This window comes from Acipenser ruthenus, chromosome 7 (genome assembly GCF_902713425.1).
Source record: "Acipenser ruthenus chromosome 7, fAciRut3.2 maternal haplotype, whole genome shotgun sequence".
Lineage (NCBI taxonomy): Eukaryota > Metazoa > Chordata > Actinopteri > Acipenseriformes > Acipenseridae > Acipenser > Acipenser ruthenus.
The window spans coordinates 9,993,799-10,013,691 of record NC_081195.1 but is presented as its reverse complement, the minus strand read 5'-3'; the positions used below and the strand labels follow the sequence as shown (position 1 = coordinate 10,013,691).

Below are 19,893 nucleotides of genomic sequence, written 5' to 3'. Positions count from 1 at the left end.
TATGCTAATGTAACAGCAATTATACTTGACCAGTTTCAGTGCTAAAGTTGTGGTTACAGCAGTTTAAGTGAAATATAACTACACACAGCAGTTGTTGTCTCAGTCTAAATTATGTTAATAAGGGGATCCATAAATCACTGCTGGGGAACAACACCAGTAGGATAACTATAGAGTTAAATATGTCTGGTATTTATATTTAGACCCAGTAAGCTTAACATTTAGGACCTCCATAAGCAGTGCTGGTATCAGGAGTCTGGTATGGCACCCTGGGGTGTTCTGGACCATCTCTCCATTTACTCCCATTATCTCAAGGCCTTAGGGAATAATTCACTAAAATGTTAAGCCACTGCTCTCCTCAATTAAACATTTTGAAGATAAAACAGCTACTGACTGAAATGTGTTTCTTTTTCCATTCAGATGATGAAAGGGTATTAATTAAAACCATGTTCTGTAAATTTAATCTGAAACAAAGGAGGGGGGCCAGACGGATTGCAGATAAAAGGGTGAAGCAGCAATCTGGTATGTGGCTGGTTTTCAAATTTGGAAACAAGAGGTTGTATGAAATGATGATTAATTGCTGCATGGTGTATTTATTACAATTAATAAGGTTTTTTTTTTTTTTTTTTACATGAACATTACATTGTTGCAAACCCCTGACAGCTGTGTGGTGGTGTTAATAAAACATTCTGCCATTACACAGATGATTTCTAATTTCTGTTAATTAAAACTAAATGACTACCACCAGATTTTCACTGAGTGCAGAACTGTGGAGCAGGCATTCCAATGCACTTTAATGGTTTATGTTCAGTATATTTCGTGTCTCAATGTATAAAAAAAGATACAATATTCATGTAACCACAATTATAATTCGGTGTAACTATACTTCAAGGACATTGCTGTAAAAAATTTGAAAATCTATCAACAGATGTGATGTTAGTTGTCTAGATCTGTAATGAAACCTTGTACAATGGCATGCAAAAATTAGGAGAGTTGTGGCAATATCCCGGTTTCCCCATAAAGTTCGGTCCTGTAGCACAGTAGATGCTCTATTTATTCTTCACAACTTGGAAGAAATACTAAACTAAAATGAGTGCTTGTTGATCTCTACAGACAGTCCAGCCGGTTAAGAGTCCCTGGCTCAGTGTCACACCACTGTGGGTGTTAAAGAAGCCAGAGGGATGACAAGGAGGAGTAAGCAAGCTGCTGTGCGTCACACATCAAACCTGAGGGAGCGCAATCTTTCCTTCACCGAGAAAGACCTTTATATTGAATATGCATCCCGTGGTACTGAGGAACCCCCTGGTGAGAACAGGCGGGATTAGAGGAATGAATCACCTTTCCAAGCGTTAAGTGAGCATATCTCAATGTCAAACAAGAGCCCTTCCTCTTGGAGAGGTTTGCGATTTAGTTCTAACCGTCATTTCAAGTGGGATTCGCAAAGCTCTGTCCCAATGACGATTGCCAATTTTATTTTTTAAGATCTACTGAAAAAAACAATAGAAAAATCACTAGCTCGGGAAAAGCTATATAAGATTTCAATGATATCAAAATGATATACCCATTATTGCTATAGCTGCACTATTATTTATGTAATCATTCTATAGTGCTGCTTTGGCTACAGCAGCGCTGTCTTTTTTCCAATGCTGACAATCCATTATATCAAAATGCCTCAAAAGCACAGCTAGTTATCAAATTGCATGCCCTTGCGGTACCTGCTCTGTTTTTCTTTTTATTCCCTTCTTATTTCTTTGTTGTGGTGTTACTTGGATCCAGCCACAACATAAAACCCCAGTCTGGGTTGTTACTAAAGACTTACCTTGGTTAGCCCTCCTTTAATTTTAATTTACAGTATTTACATTACAACATTGTAATTGCAATATACAACCTCTGTAATAACAGTGTACTCCAGCAGTTTCTGATGTTGGTTACACAAAGATGTCCGTCCCCAGCAACTTACAAGTAGCTGTTACTTTTCATGCAGGGGTGCCTGGGGCACTCGCTAAGGCTTGTGTCTGTCTAATTAATCGGAACAGAACTTATTTTCTAGATAATTGCTACAGTTGTGGTGAGGCTCCTTACGCTGTCTTTACATTTATCATTTATCCCACTTTCATAACATCCCATTTCTCTCTCTCCGCTCTCACTCCCTCCCTCACTATCGCGCCAAAGGATGCTTAGGCTGCCTGTTTCCACTAATCAGCATATAAATGTGTTCCTCGTTATTACCTTCTCCTGCTGGGGCCAGCTATTCCTAATTTGTTTAGTCTCACATCTCTGTAAGTAGTCAATAACAAGGAAGGACAATTAGAGAGGTAGAGGGAAACATATTTATTCGAGGGGATGATGTTTCCTCAGGGATCTGGAAATTTAATCTTTTTAATGCTTCCTTAGAATCTCCATTGTCATGCCCTGAGGTCAACCACTAATGGTATAGTCTGTAATGTATTTAAGAATGAACTGAGTAAACAACCCTTACCTTTGTATGATGTTGCTCGAACCCCGAGTTTAATAATTTCCCTTATTAGCTTTTAGTGAATTGGTTGCTGACTGTATAGTAGACAGCTACATGACTGCTGCCCAGTCTTTGCTTTCCTATAGATACTTATCGTTTGGTATAATAAAAATAGCTGGAGAGGCAGAATTACATATGAATAAGCAAATGCCTTTTCCACCAAATCTTACTAGATATGATACAGTTGGCAAGTAGCACCAGTGTTTTAAGCTGCAGACGACAACAATGTGTATATACAGTAACCTAAATTTGTCTTGGATTTCACTCCAGCAGCCACCCCACATCTAGTTCATCTCAGAAGCTAAGTAAGGATATGCCTTGCTAGTACTTGGATGGGGGGCATGCAGTTCACGTCTGCTGTAAAGTGGGATTGCTGGGGCCAGAAGCCAAAAAATGTGCAAGATGCTTTGCAATGGGAGTTTTATTTTTTTTAAGAAAAGGTTTCTGCTCAGCGCAGTATTGTGGCGAAGCTTTAGTTTTGTCTATATTGTCACCTAAAGCAATCTATCTTCAGGCTCAACCAGTAAATATCTTTCCGACCGCGGTCTCTGTCAGGAAGGTGAGTTATTAGAAGAATAGATGTTGTGTCTCCGAGGTTTAGTGAAATATTTTCACCTGCACACAGCGCAGTATTAATGAGGGTGATGAATGTTCAGTAAAATAACCATGGAGCCCTGAGGTCCTGAGAGAGCTGGAGTGGAAGGCAGGGAGTTGGATTGATGTAGCTTTATGTTAATTTCTGTTGCTAAAAAAAGAGAAAAGGCAGATAACGCCTCACCAGGCTGACGGTGTTTCTGCATTTGACGAAGGATTTAGACTCACAGCGGGCTGCCAGGAAGGCTCAGAGAAACTGGGGGAATGGAAAATAGTCTGAAGATTATCTGAATGAACCCTATGGATTTCACCTCCTTCAAATTAACTCCAAACATCCTGTGGACGTTGATAATTTGGAAGTCAGCTACAGTCACAACACATTTTTTTATATTTTTGAAAGATTTGGCTCTGTATCAGATGAAATCAGGTGCAAAATCCTGTAAACCACAATACTGTATAGTCAGCATTTTATGCCAGTTTCTCTCCCTTTAAGTTCTATGCTGCAACTTTTAGACACACCGGGTGGCACAGCTCTCTATGCAAAAAATCCCCTTCTAAGGAACCACACATCAGCCATGTAGTTTACATCCCTGCTCTCCGTCACTCCCCTCCACATTCCACCATGATGACCTTATATATGCTGTTAAGCACTGCTGCAGGGAACAGCTGGGAGTGTTGGCAACAGACCGAGATTGCTATTCCATGCAAGACTTCTCAGGAACAGGATCTTTTAAATATTTAACCAGCTTCAAGTGCTGTCAGTTTAGCAGCTTGTTGAAAGAAGAAAATTAGCCTCGTGTGATTATACAAGGAAACGATCATTCACTGAGTGTTAACCTTCAGATAGACCAATCCTGACACCATGTATCTTTGCAGAACAAACTCATATATCAGACCCCTTTCTCTATGTGGATATATTTCTGTGTCTTTGATCTTTACTCACAGTGCTTGCTCCGTTCCCTATGCAGAAAATAGTGTTCAAGCATAGAATCTCAATTCCTAATTTTACAGTATCTTCCCTTTGGACAAACAGAGGCTTTCAGCACTGTCACTCTGTTCTCCTTTACAGTTCATACATTGATGACTCTCTATGCCTTGTGGACATGCAGACAGAGGGGTCAGTTTCTAGAGCTCTCAGTCTCTCACCTTTCAAAGGCACTAAAACATCCCTGCGGTGTGGTTGTCTTGTGGATGGACGGAGTGATTGATTTCTAATGCTGTGCTTCCCGCAACTTACACAGACTCATTGATTGAGACTGGACAAGAAGAAGAAGAAGAAGAAGAAGAAGAAGAAGAAGAAGAAGAAGAAGAAGAAGAAGAAGAAGACGACTCACAAAAGATAGAATGAGAAAGCGGAGAATGCAGAAATTAAAGTGAGTGGAGACTGAGAATGTTTAGTGGCAGTGTTGAAAGATCAATAAGTGAATCAGTTGTGACAGAATAGATATTTATTGATCCCATTAACTTGCTTAAAGGGAGATATCCTTGGCACTAATTGTTCCTGTTCAGGAGCTCTTAACTGATCTACGCTATAACAAACAATACACAATGCACGTATATACTGCCCTTTGGGAAAAGCCTTGTAACCTTTCCACAATTAGCAAAATCAGTAACATCAAAAAATGCATCTCAACTATGTCAAATAATAAAGGTTGTATCCTCATCAGCTCAAATAACTGTGAGACAGCATAGAACTTGGAGTTTGTTCTGTTTACAGAGAAAGCTCTGAATGACTTGTCAGGTAAAAAAAAAAAAGCCATGTGTGAAGCACAGAAAGAGAAATCTCTCAATGACTAATTTGCTGTTTTATGTTTTTTTTTTTTTTTTTGTCTAATAAATAAGGTAGATACCTTGTCCAGAATGGTCAGGGTCATACAGATTTAATTTAGAGCTGTTTAGGGTTATCTAAGCACAGGAAACTACAGCACTTAACTGCAGATCTGTTCAAAATGTAGTTTTTTTTTCTCTCTCTGACATACACTCTACATACTAATACTGGAAGAAAATTAACTGAATAATGAACTGAATAAATGTGACTAATATTTTGGGGGGATTTTATTAACACGTGATAAGCTGACCCCATCTAAGGCTTTGTCTGAGTCAGTTTAAATCTAACCCTGGATCTCTTAGCCCCCCCCCCCCCCCCCCCCCCCCCTGTGTAAAAGTCCTGTACACCTGTAAGGGGAGGTATAAACCCAGCCTTGGACATTTCAGCTCCATCTATTCAGGTTACACGTTCTTTTTCAGTTCTGTCCAACTGTTTATTGTATACACTGCTACATAATGGTCTGCAATAGGTAGAAGCCATGTTAAACAGTGCCCTTTACCTCTAATCCCCCAAATAAACTGGTCTCTCACCTGCAGCAGGCACTTCAAACTCTGCCCTGGATCTTGATCCCCACTAGAGGGCGCTTTTAGCACTGCTATTAAACTGGGCTCTATGCTGCCTTGCGTAAACCCTTAAACAACAGGAATATTTAAGCTGCTGCTGGTCAGGGGTGAGAAGCTTTAATCAGGGACCTACTTGCTGGTTGTTGGTCGGGCAGTTAGATTGAGAAATGGAGCCCCAAGGGCTGCTTGAGGTCTGTGTCAGGAAACTGATCTCATTTCCCTCAGCAGGACATAACAAACAGAGTCCTTAAGTTAACTGGAGCAGTTAGGCACAGGCTCCCCAGGCTTTACTTGTATGCAAATAGTAAAATACTTCTTCATACCAAGGTTCTTTGTGCAGAACACAAATTGAAGATCACATTCCTGGCACCCTATAAAGGTTGTAGTGAAAAGTATAGTAGTGAAATAAGCAAAAGGTGAACACTGCTAAAGCATAGTATAGAAGTATAGGAAGCAAAATTACAGTGCAAGGGTCTGAGAATCTTGCAGCTTGAGAAAGAGCCACTGTGGCTCTATACTTGAACTTTATTTTCCATTAAGATGTTGTAAGGCTGTCTGTGTAAAGTTGAAGTAGTCAGCGCTGTCCAGAGTTTCTCCAGAGTTAGGCCTACTTTATTACAGCATAAAAGACATTCTGTTACACCATTCTCCCATAAGTTTACAAGTCAACAAACAACAGGCTACAATAAAGCTGAACATCTGACATGGAACTCCATCTCTGAAGAGCACAGCAGACAAGAGCCGTCCTTCTTAATAAATTCCCAATGTAAAGGATTAAAAAAAAACTACAGCATTCAATGCAAAGGTTTGTCATGCTCTTCAACTACTGCACCTATAATTCAATGCATTTGAAGTCAGTCCCCAACAGGCTTGAACTATAGGAGGAGTCCTGTATTGAGCATGTACATACTGACCTGTGGTTTCTGTTGCTCCAAGGCTGCCTGCTAGCTGTTCCAGCAGTCGTGCCCGGGCTGCGTTCCTCTTGTGTTTCTTGCCCTCATAGTGCTGTTGTGCCATCAGCGGGTTGTTGAACCAGGCGCCACACAGGCAGCAGAACTTCCCTGCCCCGCTGTCATTGGCTGCGGGACACTCAGGGGGCGGGGGCTGGTCAGCAGGCTGTGATGCGATGGAGGTGGAGTCTGGAAGAAACAGAATGGAACGTATCAATATAAAGTAAAACTGTAAAACTTGCTTGATATTGTTTAAATCAAGTGCATTTTCAATGAGTATTTTTAAGAAAAGGGTGATGTGCTAGGCCTGACACTTAAAGCTTGTTTCCATAGTAACTTGCCACATGGAGTGAGACCCCACTGAGCTTGCAGCTACCTCTCTGCGTGACGCTTTGCTATCAGCGCTGGGCTGGACACAAAGGGCACCTGCATCTTTCACAATGTGTCGACTTCGATAGAGCAAACGGGTAAAACTAGCAGAATCTAGCAGAATCAGAAATGTTTTGGCACTTAAATTCAAAACACTGCTCATCTGACATGGTTGTCTACTTATTTTTTTTTATCATGGAACTTAAAGTGATCACAAGATCTCAAGATTAACTAGACAAGATAGTGCCTCTATTTCTTTCAATGCTGAGCCTGTTTGGCAATTAATACTTTTCGATTCATTATGCTGGGTGGTTCAGCTCTATAGCTGACGGTTAGAAACTAAGACTGCAAGCTGAAACATTCCTCAGTAAATTCATGATGGTAAACTTTTATAAGGGGCAGTGTTTACGTTTAGTAGTTAGAGATACGTTTTGAGAAGCAAGAGACCCAGGGCCTTGAATGCCATCTCAGCTGAGTATCCTTTCAAGGAGGGTAAGGCAGAACATGCTCCACATGCACACATTGCAAATAGGATGCTTGTCTGAGATATTTTATCTTGTGTATACAGAAGGAAGTCCTTCCTTGACTGTAATAAGCACTGCGGATCCTGAGGGAATCGAAGGGCTGGGGTCAGAGTGTCAGCCCTGTTTAATAAAACAGCTATCGTGAGAGCCTGCTCTGCTACGACAGCTACAGAAACAGTGAACACTTTGCCCTGCCCATCTGGACTCTTGAAGGAGTGAGCCGCAGCTTTTAATTCGATTCAGGGGCAGCCGAGTGGAAGTAAGCGCTGGCGAGATGAAGATTTCATTTTAAAAAGGAATGAAAGACGAGGCTGAGGGCGAAAATGTCTTAGTCTCCCACAACAGCAGAGAAGAGCAAGTTAGAGGTCAGACACAGAGCCAAGATTAACACAGGGCTCTTAGCAATACAAGGATATTATTATTTATCAAATATATGTAAACGTGTATATCACTTTTGATAGTACAAGGGTTTTTACTGGGGTAAATAACAGAACACATAACTTTTCTCACAGCTAACAAATAATCAATGCATCCATTCCTTTAAGGATTCTGTCTTATGTCATGTGATATTAACCATCAACATGAATTATTCTCTGCACAGTGGCCCTTTACACCATGAAGACACTGCTGGTATCATTGTAAATGCATTGTAGCCTCCACACACATTCTGGTGGGTAGAGATTTTTTGCCAGGCAGCATGTCCAAAAAGGCAGTTCCTACACACTCCATCTAGATACAATCTAGCATGCTTTGTGGGAAGATTGAGCTGAGGGATATTCATTTAGATGTAGCAGCATGGCCTAAGGACTGGATTAATTAATGTAAGGCCATTTCAGCATGTGGAGGTGCGGCAAGCTATATCCATCTACCAGCAAGAAACTACTCTCCAGAAGATGTCTTCGTCTGTGATGTGATCAGAAGCTCTGGTGTGACAGTCAGTTTGAAACAGAAGAAAAAGCTCCACCCCCCTTTGCCCTCTGATGATTTATTGGTATAAAGTTCAGATAATCTTTCCCTCAATTAGACAATATGCCTTCTCATCGTCAGAGTCAGTGAAGCAGCTCAGAATAAAGTAGCAGGCCTGTTCCTATCGGGTCGATGAGGCCTCCCAGCCAGACCAATCAAATCCCTTTACCCACCTCATCTTTTTGTGATTGATTTGAGTTTTTAGAATACAAATGAAGCAGCAACCAAGCAAAAACATTTAAAATCAATTCTAAATAGAAAATATTAACTATATATACTGTACAGAAGTGCTTCCATTCCAATGGGCAAGGAAAAAGCAGCCTAATCCTGAAACTAACTACAGTAATAATGGTAGACTACAAATCACTGCCGGAACTTGGTCCAAGAGGGATCCAACATACATTTTATTTTGGGCACCCTGTGTGGTGGTGTGGATTGTAGTGCTGGATTTTTAGAGGTGTAAGCAATCCAATCAACACCATTGGTTTTCAGTTATGTTACATTAGACTGATGAAGTGAACCTTTCAGTTCGCTCACAATAAAGAATGCTGATGCCTTCCATGTGGTTTCATTGATGCAGCAAATTGAATACAGTAATGTCAGTTATATATTGGGGAATCAGCAAGTTCAATAAAAAAAAAAATAAAAAAAAATCAGCAGCAGCATCAATTCAATACTGAGGACCAGTTCAATCCAGATATATCAGAAATGGGGATCTAGAAGATAACATTTTCTATGCATAGATTTTGGTACTGACCATCTGAGATACAGCAAATCTGTAGGACTGGTTTATAAATTGAAAATCTTTGTTTAAAAAAGAAGCATTGAAGAGGCAGAGGATTGAGCAGAAAGCAGTCCAGCATCCCAGTTCCTACAGCTCTGCTCTTTAGCACTGACAGATCGCCTTCCCCAGCTGACTCGCAGCCCGAACAGGGTCATCTTGCTTGGGGGGTTTATTCTCCCATTTCTGTTTTGATAAACTGGTTTTGAAAATGCAGGAGGCAGCAGTGCTAAATATCTCAACAGGAGTCTGGTGCTGGCAAACCCTTTACCTCTTGCAGCATTTTTATAGTGTACTTATCTGGACTGGGGGGGGCACATTTGTTTTGGGGTAGCTCTGTGAAAGGTTTCTGGAGCTTGTTTTTCTAAGGGTTCAATACAATGAATAATAACTTCTCACACCACAGGAACATGTTACAAAATAACCCAGATTAGTTGTTCTCAGTTCTTTAGGAGATTCTGATACCATAAAGAGCAGGTGCTAAGGAACACCCGTACCATGTTTCAACACAATTGGAAAGGGAGGTTCTCAAGATAGAGCCAAAAAATGTGTTACAGTCTCCACTATAGCCCTGTCGCCAGGTACATGCATTTCCTGGAAAGGAAAAATACACCCTACCAGTATATGTCCTTGTGGCAGGGGCAGGGTTAATGTCTCTGCAGATTGGTGCTAATTGGGGAGTGGCCACCTGCATAAAGCAGGCAGAAATCTTGGAAGAAGACGAGTGGGTGAGTTTTGATTCTGGGTTACTAGATAATATCTGTTAGTAGGCGAATGCCCAGCCTACGAACTGTGTTTTGTTTTGGCCCTTGCGCCTTTTTGTTTGTGTTTTGTGTTATTTTTTTTATTAAAGTGTGCATTTGCGCTTTACACTGCAGTTTCGTAAGTCTCTGAGACTGTTTCTTGCCATGACCCTGCTACAGTCCTATTTTACCAATGCTCTTTCTCTGCAGTTGTGTTTCATTAGGGCAGGGCTGGTGCATACAGGCATTGGCAGCCAGGACTGGTTGGAGGGGAGCCTGCAGATACTTCAGTCCCTGCAATGCAGCTATTGTATTTTACTTGTTATTCCAGTTAGAAACATCAACATTCCATATCATTATGCACTATCCTTGCACTATTGTACTAGTAATATGTAATTGTAGATGTAATCGTAACTTGTTGCATCCTATTTCATATTGTATTTTAAGTCGCCTTGGATAAAGGCGTCTGCCAAATAAAGAAATAATAAACAATGAAAAACATACATTGTTACTGTCAGGGAGAAACCGCTTTTCACAAAAAGCAGCTTTATTGAGAAATGGAGAAAGAAGAGTGGGAAAGTGATTTACTGTACTAACAGGTGGACACATCTGTACATGCTCACAGTTACTGTATCCTGCAGTCTCTGCTGTTTTGTAAGCTAGAGCGATGTAGTGCCTAGGCGTCAGGGATAATTGCTTAATAGCAGAAGGTTAACGTGTGTGGTTTGTATGCATGTTTTAGTAGTGTGTGTGCGTGGGGGGTATCCCCTAGGCAAGGCTATTATTTCTGATGCTTTCATCAGCAAATAAATGAAATATCCAGTATTCATCTCTATTCAAGTGTTTAAAGGTCCGTTCTATCATCTCTTAAAGTCACAACATTCACCTGGGGAATGTAATAATGCCATATTTATGATTATAGAAGGACTTTGCAATTTGTCACTGCTGCAGGCAGGAGTTAGATGGAGGGTGTTTGTTATTCTTTTTATAATTTAAAACCCTGTGAGGATGCGTGGCTGATCAGCTACTGATTATTTAACTAGCTGACAGTCACGCATCCTTACTAAACTCGTGCAGACTGTGGCCGAGGGGTAATAAGATAATTAACAGCTAGTTAACCCCTCGGCCAGAGTATAAGAACCTGCAGCTGTCCGTGCTGCGGGGAGGAGTGTACAGAGGAGAGTACTGGGAGCAGAGAGAGCGAGGAGAGAGAGAGAAAACAGTTAAGAACAATTGCTATATGTAAATATACTTGTTTCTGTTTATTTGTTTGGCCAACATGCCTTTTTGTTTTGTGTTTTGTTTGTTTAAATCTTTTGGTTTATTGATTTAATAAAATCATCTGAACGCTGTTTTGGTTCAATTACTTCCTGGTCTGTGACGTCACCACACCTCACCACTGCAAGCCATCCTGTCACAGGGATGCTCCCTGTTTTTTTGGCACTGCTATACTACTGATATATACACAATTACCATATGGGGCAGTTTTATCAAGGTCTTCAAAACCAAATGCAATTTGCACCGTTTTTCTTATAAAACAAATAACAAACAACAAAGAAGGTTAAATTAATGACTGCTCCTAAATATATGCAATACATCTGCATCCAGGCAGGTGTTTTTGCATTGATGGCTCTATGGACCAATCTGGAGAACAGATCTTTACCGTAGAGGGGGTACTGACTGAGGATTAATCATGAATCCCTCCTTCTGTACCCATGGTGTTGACAGTGTTGTACCTGGACTGCTGACAGTGGTGGGCGTGCTTGGAGGCTCCCCAAGGATCAGCCGCACCCTCTTGGCGTGAGTCTTGCCCTGGTAATGGGACTGGGCCACAATAGCTGATGTGAAGAACATGTTGCAGAGCGTGCAGCACTTGTTCCTGTCCACTTCACTCGCATCACTTTCCTGGCAGGAGAGGAAAAGGTATGGCAGGTTATCTAGTCACTGATAGTAAGTGATGAGCTTCTGTACATGACATTTCAGGTGTCACTGGATGGTGCTGGGGGGGGGGGGGGGTTGGAACTCAGAACAATCTATAGCTTACTATACATCTACCATCAAATCTTCTTATAAAAACTGCTCAAGAGGCTGTCTAAAAGTGGTGGTTCGGGATGGGTGGTAGGTACATTTACATACAGGCCATTTAACATGGGAAATATATTGTAGAGGCATGAGTGATCCTCATTAAGAAATCCTCCTTATATAGTTTTTACTAAGGCCCTGGGCTACTGTACTACGTTCCCTGCAGCTGATCAAGTGAGGTAGAGTGACTTTTTAACAGCTCAGAATCTACATGTGTTATTATAGGCAGGGCTTAGCTAACTCTCCTCTCTTACTTGAGCATTTTGTACTCCTCTACTTCTCACTAGGCTGATTCAATATTTATCCTTTCCTCTTGTTTGATCGCATGCCAGCAATTGTTTTTAATTATAAATGAATCAACATTTCATTATATAGGGCTTCTGATTTTCATTTTTAACCGATAAAACACCCCAGATACAAAAACAATGAAATCAGTGTATATCCAATAAACACCGGAAAAACACTGGAAATGATTACTCAATTCACGTTGACTTGACCCCTTTCCTTGTGAAAAAAACTAAATTGTTCTGAACACTTTAAACCCAGTCCAACTACTGAGTGGCAGCTAATTCCTACATTTCTATTGGAGGATTGCAACAAGCTTGCGTACAGTATATAAAAAGCGAAAGCCCAGAAAAACACAGATTTACATAAAACTCGAAAATAGCTAAAAATAAGCACTGAAAAATTAAATTAATAAAAACAGAAGCCCTAATTATAATCCTCTAGTCACATGTTCATGTGCCTGCCTGTGGGTTGTTATAAAAAACAAATAAAACAAACAAACTGACATTTTTAGGTACTGTTTCACTTCCGAGCCCACTGAAGCAAAAACACATCTACAGTGTACACTGTACACTGCACTGCCTCAGAATGCTCTATAATGATCCCTACCTTAGGCTCTGGCAGAAACTCAGCAAGGAGGAGACTGGAGGGGAGAAGAAAATGAGAGCCGTAGAGTTAAATCAGCCTTGACAGTATCTGATTTCCATCCACACTGATGGGGGCCAGGAGGATTTTATTTCCCATTCTGGCTGCAGAGTTCAGCTCAAACCCTCCACAAGTATCTTGGTCTGAGAGCAGCAGCACACGGTAAAGCCACTCCATTTATTACTTTCACTGTCCTTCCACCCCCCCAACACACACATCCCTAGAGGAGTCCAATTCAGTTCAATTAAGACATGACAAACACGTTTTTACAGATTGTATAACTTTTTCAATTAATTCCATTTAAATCAAGTCATACATAAAACCAGAAACGCTCACACTGCCTCTCCTTCCCACTCTGAAACCAGAAACACTCACACTGCCTCTCCTTCCCTCCCTGAAACCAGAAACACACACACTGCCTCTCCTTCCCACTCTGAAACCAGAAACACTCACACTGCCTCTCCTTCCCACTCTGAAACCAGAAACACTCACACTGCCTCTCCTTCCCTCCCTGAAACCAGAAACACTCACACTGCCTCTCCCTCCCTCCCTGAAACCAGAAATACTCACACTGCCTCTCCTTCCCTCCCTGAAACCAGAAACACTCACACTGCCTCTCCTTCCCTCCCTGAAACCAGAAACACTCACACTGCCTCTCCTTCCCTCCCTGAAACCAGAAACACTCACACTGCCTCTCCTTCCCTCCCTGAAACCAGAAACACTCACACTGCCTCTCCTTCCCACTCTGAAACCAGAAACACTCACACTGCCTCTCCCTCCCTCCCTGAAACCAGAAACACTCACACTGCCTCTCCTTCCCTCCCTGAAACCAGAAACACTCACACTGCCTCTCCCTCCCTCCCTGAAACCAGAAATACTCACACTGCCTCTCCCTCCCTCCCTGAAACCAGAAACACTCACACTGCCTCTCCCTCCCTCCCTGAAACCAGAAACACTCACACTGCCTCTCCTTCCCTCCCTGAAACCAGAAACACTCACACTGCCTCTCCTTCCCTCCCTGAAACCAGAAACACTCACACTGCCTCTCCTTCCCTCCCTGAAACCAGAAACACTCACACTGCCTCTCCCTCCCTCCCTGAAACCAGAAACACTCACACTACCTCTCCTTCCCACTCTGAAACCAGAAACACTCACACTGCCTCTCCCTCCCTCCCTGAAACCAGAAACACTCACACTGCCTCTCCTTCCCTCCCTGAAACCAGAAACACTCACACTGCCTCTCCTTCCCACTCTGAAACCAGAAACACTCACACTGCCTCTCCTTCCCTCCCTGAAACCAGAAACACTCACACTGCCTCTCCTTCCCTCCCTGAAACCAGAAACACTCACACTGCCTCTCCCTCCCTCCCTGAAACCAGAAACACTCACACTGCCTCTCCTTCCCTCCCTGAAACCAGAAACACTCACACTGCCTCTCCCTCCCTCCCTGAAACCAGAAATACTCACACTGCCTCTCCTTCCCTCCCTGAAACCAGAAACACTCACACTGCCTCTCCCTCCCTCCCTGAAACCAGAAACACTCACACTGCCTCTCCTTCCCACTCTGAAACCAGAAACACTCACACTGCCTCTCCTTCCCTCCCTGAAACCAGAAACACTCACACTGCCTCTCCTTCCCACTCTGAAACCAGAAACACTCACACTGCCTCTCCCTCCCTCCCTGAAACCAGAAACACTCACACTGCCTCTCCCTCCCTCCCTGAAACCAGAAACACTCACACTGCCTCTCCTTCCCACTCTGAAACCAGAAACACACACACTGCCTCTCCCTCCCTCCCTGAAACCAGACACGCTCACACTGCCTCTCCTTTCCTCCCTGAAACCAGAAACACTCACACTGCCTCTCCTTCCCTCCCTGAAACCAGAAACACTCACACTGCCTCTCCTTCCCACTCTGAAACCAGAAACACTCACACTGCCTCTCCTTCCCACTCTGAAACCAGAAACACTCACACTGCCTCTCCTACCCTCCCTGAAACCAGAAACACTCACACTGCCTCTCCTTCCCACTCTGAAACCAGAAACACTCACACTGCCTCTCCTTCCCTCCCTGAAACCAGAAACACTCACACTACCTCTCCTTCCCTCCCTGAAACCAGAAACACTCACACTGCCTCTCCTTCCCTCCCTGAAACCAGAAACACTCACACTGCCTCTCCTTCCCACTCTGAAACCAGAAATGCTCACACTGCCTCTCCTTCCCTCCCTGAAACCAGAAACACTCACACTGCCTCTCCTTCCCTCACTGAAACCAGAAACACTCACACTGCCTCTCCTTTCCTCCCTGAAACCAGAAACACTCACACTGCCTCTCCTTCCCACTCTGAAACCAGAAACACTCACACTGCCTCTCCTTCCCACTCTGAAACCAGAAACACTCACACTGACTCTCCCTCCCTCCCTGAAACCAGAAACACTCACACTGCCTCTCCTTCCCTCCCTGAAACCAGAAACACTCACACTGCCTCTCCTTCCCACTCTGAAACCAGAAACACTCACACTGCCTCTCCTTCCCTCCCTGAAACCAGAAACACTCACACTGCCTCTCCCTCCCTCCCTGAAACCAGAAACACTCACACTGCCTCTCCCTCCCTCCCTGAAACCAGAAACGCTCACACTGCCTCTCCTTCCCACTCTGAAACCAGAAACGCTCACACTGCCTCTCCTTCCCACTCTGAAACCAGAAACACTCACACTGCCTCTCCCTCCCTCCCTGAAACCAGAAACGCTCACACTGCCTCTCCTTCCCACTCTGAAACCAGAAACACTCACACTGCCTCTCCCTCCCTCCCTGAAACCAGAAACACTCACACTGCCTCTCCCTCCCTCCCTGAAACCAGAAACACTCACACTGCCTCTCCTTCCCTCCCTGAAACCAGAAACACTCACACTGCCTCTCCTTCCCTCCCTGAAACCAGAAACGCTCACACTGCCTCTCCTTCCCTCCCTGAAACCAGAAACACTCACACTGCCTCTCCTTCCCTCCCTGAAACCAGAAACACTCACACTGCCTCTCCTTCCCTCCCTGAAACCAGAAACGCTCACACTGCCTCTCCTTCCCTCCCTGAAACCAGAAACACTCACACTGCCTCTCCTTCCCTCCCTGAAACCAGAAACACTCACACTGCCTCTCCTTCCCTCCCTGAAACCAGAAACACTCACACTGCCTCTCCTTCCCACTCTGAAACCAGAAACACTCACACTGCCTCTCCCTCCCTCCCTGAAACTAGAAACACTCACACTGCCTCTCCTTCCCTCCCTGAAACCAGAAACACTCACACTGCCTCTCCTTCCCTCCCTGAAACCAGAAACACTCACACTACCTCTCCTTCCCACTCTGAAACCAGAAACACTCACACTGCCTCTCCCTCCCTCCCTGAAACCAGAAACGCTCACACTGCCTCTCCTTCCCACTCTGAAACCAGAAACGCTCACACTGCCTCTCCTTCCCACTCTGAAACCAGAAACACTCACACTGCCTCTCCCTCCCTCCCTGAAACCAGAAACGCTCACACTGCCTCTCCTTCCCACTCTGAAACCAGAAACACTCACACTGCCTCTCCCTCCCTCCCTGAAACCAGAAACACTCACACTGCCTCTCCCTCCCTCCCTGAAACCAGAAACACTCACACTGCCTCTCCTTCCCTCCCTGAAACCAGAAACGCTCACACTGCCTCTCCTTCCCTCCCTGAAACCAGAAACACTCACACTGCCTCTCCTTCCCTCCCTGAAACCAGAAACACTCACACTGCCTCTCCTTCCCTCCCTGAAACCAGAAACGCTCACACTGCCTCTCCTTCCCTCCCTGAAACCAGAAACACTCACACTGCCTCTCCTTCCCTCCCTGAAACCAGAAACACTCACACTGCCTCTCCTTCCCACTCTGAAACCAGAAACACTCACACTGCCTCTCCTTCCCTCCCTGAAACCAGAAACACTCACACTGCCTCTCCTTCCCTCCCTGAAACCAGAAACACTCACACTGCCTCTCCTTCCCTCCCTGAAACCAGAAACACTCACACTGCCTCTCCTTCCCTCCCTGAAACCAGAAACACTCACACTGCCTCTCCTTCCCTCCCTGAAACCAGAAACACTCACACTGCCTCTCCTTCCCTCCCTGAAACCAGAAACACTCACACTGCCTCTCCCTCCCTCCCTGAAACCAGAAACACTCACACTGCCTCTCCCTCCCTCCCTGAAACCAGAAACACTCACACTGCCTCTCCTTCCCTCCCTGAAACCAGAAACACTCACACTGCCTCTCCCTCCCTCCTTGTAGCTTTCTTTCTCACTTGTGGATTACACGCTCAGTCGAGCCGGTCAGGGCCCTTCCTGTTCGATCCTCTAAATGGGTTTGAAGGTTTGACAGTCATTAGGCCCGACTGGGAGGGGAAAGTTTGTGAAGAGCAGGCGATGCATGTAATTCTATCTGTGCTCTGTGACCAGGAGTCCTCTCAGTGGCCCACAGAAGATATAACATTTTATTTCAGCCAGAAAACCTAGAATTGTAAACATCAGGCTTCTGCATTGAAAATGGTGTACTTCCAGTAAGACAGAGGTGCTCAAGCAGCACAGCCTCCAGTCTGAGTCAACTGTCCTGTCCAAATATGTTTGGTTTAGCTTACAGAGAGACTCTGTAAGCTGCCCTATCCCATACAGCTGGTAGAGCACACTAATAATAATAGTCACTAAAATGCTGGTTCTCCAAGACATGCTTTTTTTCTCCCATTAAATAATCTAACCGGTGCCTTCCTCAACAACTGTCATGCTAATTTACTGATATAAATGAGCATTTTACAGCTCAGAGCCACCAATCAATGAAACCAGTAGTGAAAACATTTTGACAATAACTGCCTAATCAGGGTAATACAGAACAAGAAGCATTGGAAATTTAGCAAAAAAAAACTGATCAAGAACATCAATTATGTGAATATCTAATACTTTTACCCTAGTTACACTATCTATATAACAATCATCATGTTTTGCAAACATAATTGTGAATGCCAATCCTTTGTATTCAACGTGTGTTGTTCATACAGTATTTAGGTAGTGTAATAGGTATAAACCCAAACTCTATCATTAACTTACAATTAAACTATAGCACTATGGCATGACAGTTTTGCATTATTGCTAAGAATATGTTCAAAGTGACTGTTTTGAGTTCAGTCTTTCATTTTTGCACTTTTGAAAAAGCTAAATGGAAAAGACTTTTTCATTGTCATCTAATTATTGACCATTAGGCCATTAAGTGAGCTTAATATGCACTCGAAATTGCTTTTAGTGATTCAGTTCAGCATTGGTGTTCCCTATATTTTATTTTGACACTGGTTAGGTAATGTTTGACACTGTCTAAGTGGCAAAACAGCAATAATATATTTGTCATGTTCATATTCTCAGAAAACTAGGAAGATAACTAGGCTGAATATTCTCTGTAACTAGTTATAAAAAAACAAGAAAAAGAAAGACAGGGGGGTTAAGGCACAGATAGGGAGGTTTAAGGCACAGATGGGGGGTTTAAGGCAGAGATAGGGGGGTTTAAGGCACAGATAGGGGGGTTTAAGGCACAGACAGGGGGGGTTTAAGGCACAGACAGGGGAGGTTTAAAATAACTGCACAATTTAAAGATAATAAAAACAAACACCCATTACATGAAAACAAAGCATGCAAAAGCAATGTGGGTGCAAAATATACATCTCCTCAAATCGAAAGCTAATGGCCAAATGGCCACCAGCATACAAAGTGATTTGTCCCACCCTGTCCTATCCTTACATCAGCCCCGTACTGTGTTATTTGCTGACTAAAGCATTAATCATTATGTAAACAGAGAATTAAGCATTAATCATTATGTAAACATATAATTTTTGATTATAATTAGACATATTTAAAAGATAAATGCTATGGCCCATGAAATTCTCGACACAGAGTAAGATTACATTTTTAATTAGGCCAAAAATGTGAGTAAATTAGAATAATATTCTGTTATAGTGCTTCATCAAGCTTATATGTTATGTTCTAACTTAGTTCAAACAGTTTTTTAGGCAAATCATTCAGAAATGATGAGAATGTGGATGATTTAAACAGTGTTTTTTCTTCTGCTTGTGAGAATAGAGAGATAAAGAAAACATATGTCCTGTAGCTAGTACACTGCTAGCATGATTGATAATTAAAATCACTCTTGTCAATATGTTTCGTTGCAATGGCCCTGGTGATAGAGAATGTGAGTGGATGTTCTGTCATTAAATAATCTAAATGCCTCCTACACACAAAGTGAATCAATAGTTTGGTGGCAGAACACATCTACTTTACCAGAGTCAAAGTGAATAGAAATCCTGATAAACAAATCATAGACAAATGATAAGACTTACAAGAACATTTTGATGCTATTTATCTGAAAATGTATTTCTAAAAAAAAGAAAATTGGTCATTATTACTCATTCAAAGAGAAAAAAAAAAAAAATCTAAATAACTGCTGGAGGAATGTGTTCCATTTCAATTTGAAGACGACCACCAGACATTAAGTATGGGATATGCCTGCCTATTGGTAGGTATTTACTGAGATCTTTATATCAGAGCTGCCGATAGGCCCTTCCTGGGGTGACATCCTCTGTCCCACCTACCGAGGGGTTAAAACCGTCAGCCCACGGAATCCATTTCTCTTTTTGCCTCTCAAGACAGTAAGGTAAGACCTCTGTGTTTAGCAACTGAGCGTAAAATGAAGAGCTTTTCTGAGTCGACTGCAGTTCCCCTGCATTCGTGCAGAAAGCTGGCTTGCCGCTTTCGTGGAATCAGTGGCTCTAAAATAAAGTCTCTTATTCTCTTTTCTCCTTCAGCAGTTTGAGTTGAGTTACAGGCTGCCTTTTTCTTTACTGTCTGTCGTATGTGAGCAACAGCCTGTGCAGTATTGATTTAAAGGTGTGCGCGTGTGTGTCTTTTCAAGCCTAAACACTCTTCGGGAGAACACAGTTTCTCTGCCGGGGTTAGGCTCTGCTGTACGCCAGCCATTGAGCGATTATGCCGGCTGCCGTGCACG

The 19,893-nt window shown here is 43.1% G+C and overlaps 1 protein-coding gene across 1 annotated transcript in view; it reads right to left on the bottom strand.

The window, feature by feature from the left end:
* Positions 1–19,893, bottom strand: part of zgc:171482 (zinc finger protein) — a 52,220-nt gene that overhangs the window by 12,539 nt on the left and 19,788 nt on the right. Inside the window, exons 4-5 of the mRNA XM_034027288.3 lie at positions 11,567–11,735; positions 6,412–6,636 (exon numbers count right to left, since the gene is read on the bottom strand). Coding sequence (XP_033883179.2) covers positions 6,412–6,636; positions 11,567–11,735 — 394 coding nt within the window. The remainder of the gene's footprint in view (positions 1–6,411; positions 6,637–11,566; positions 11,736–19,893) is intronic.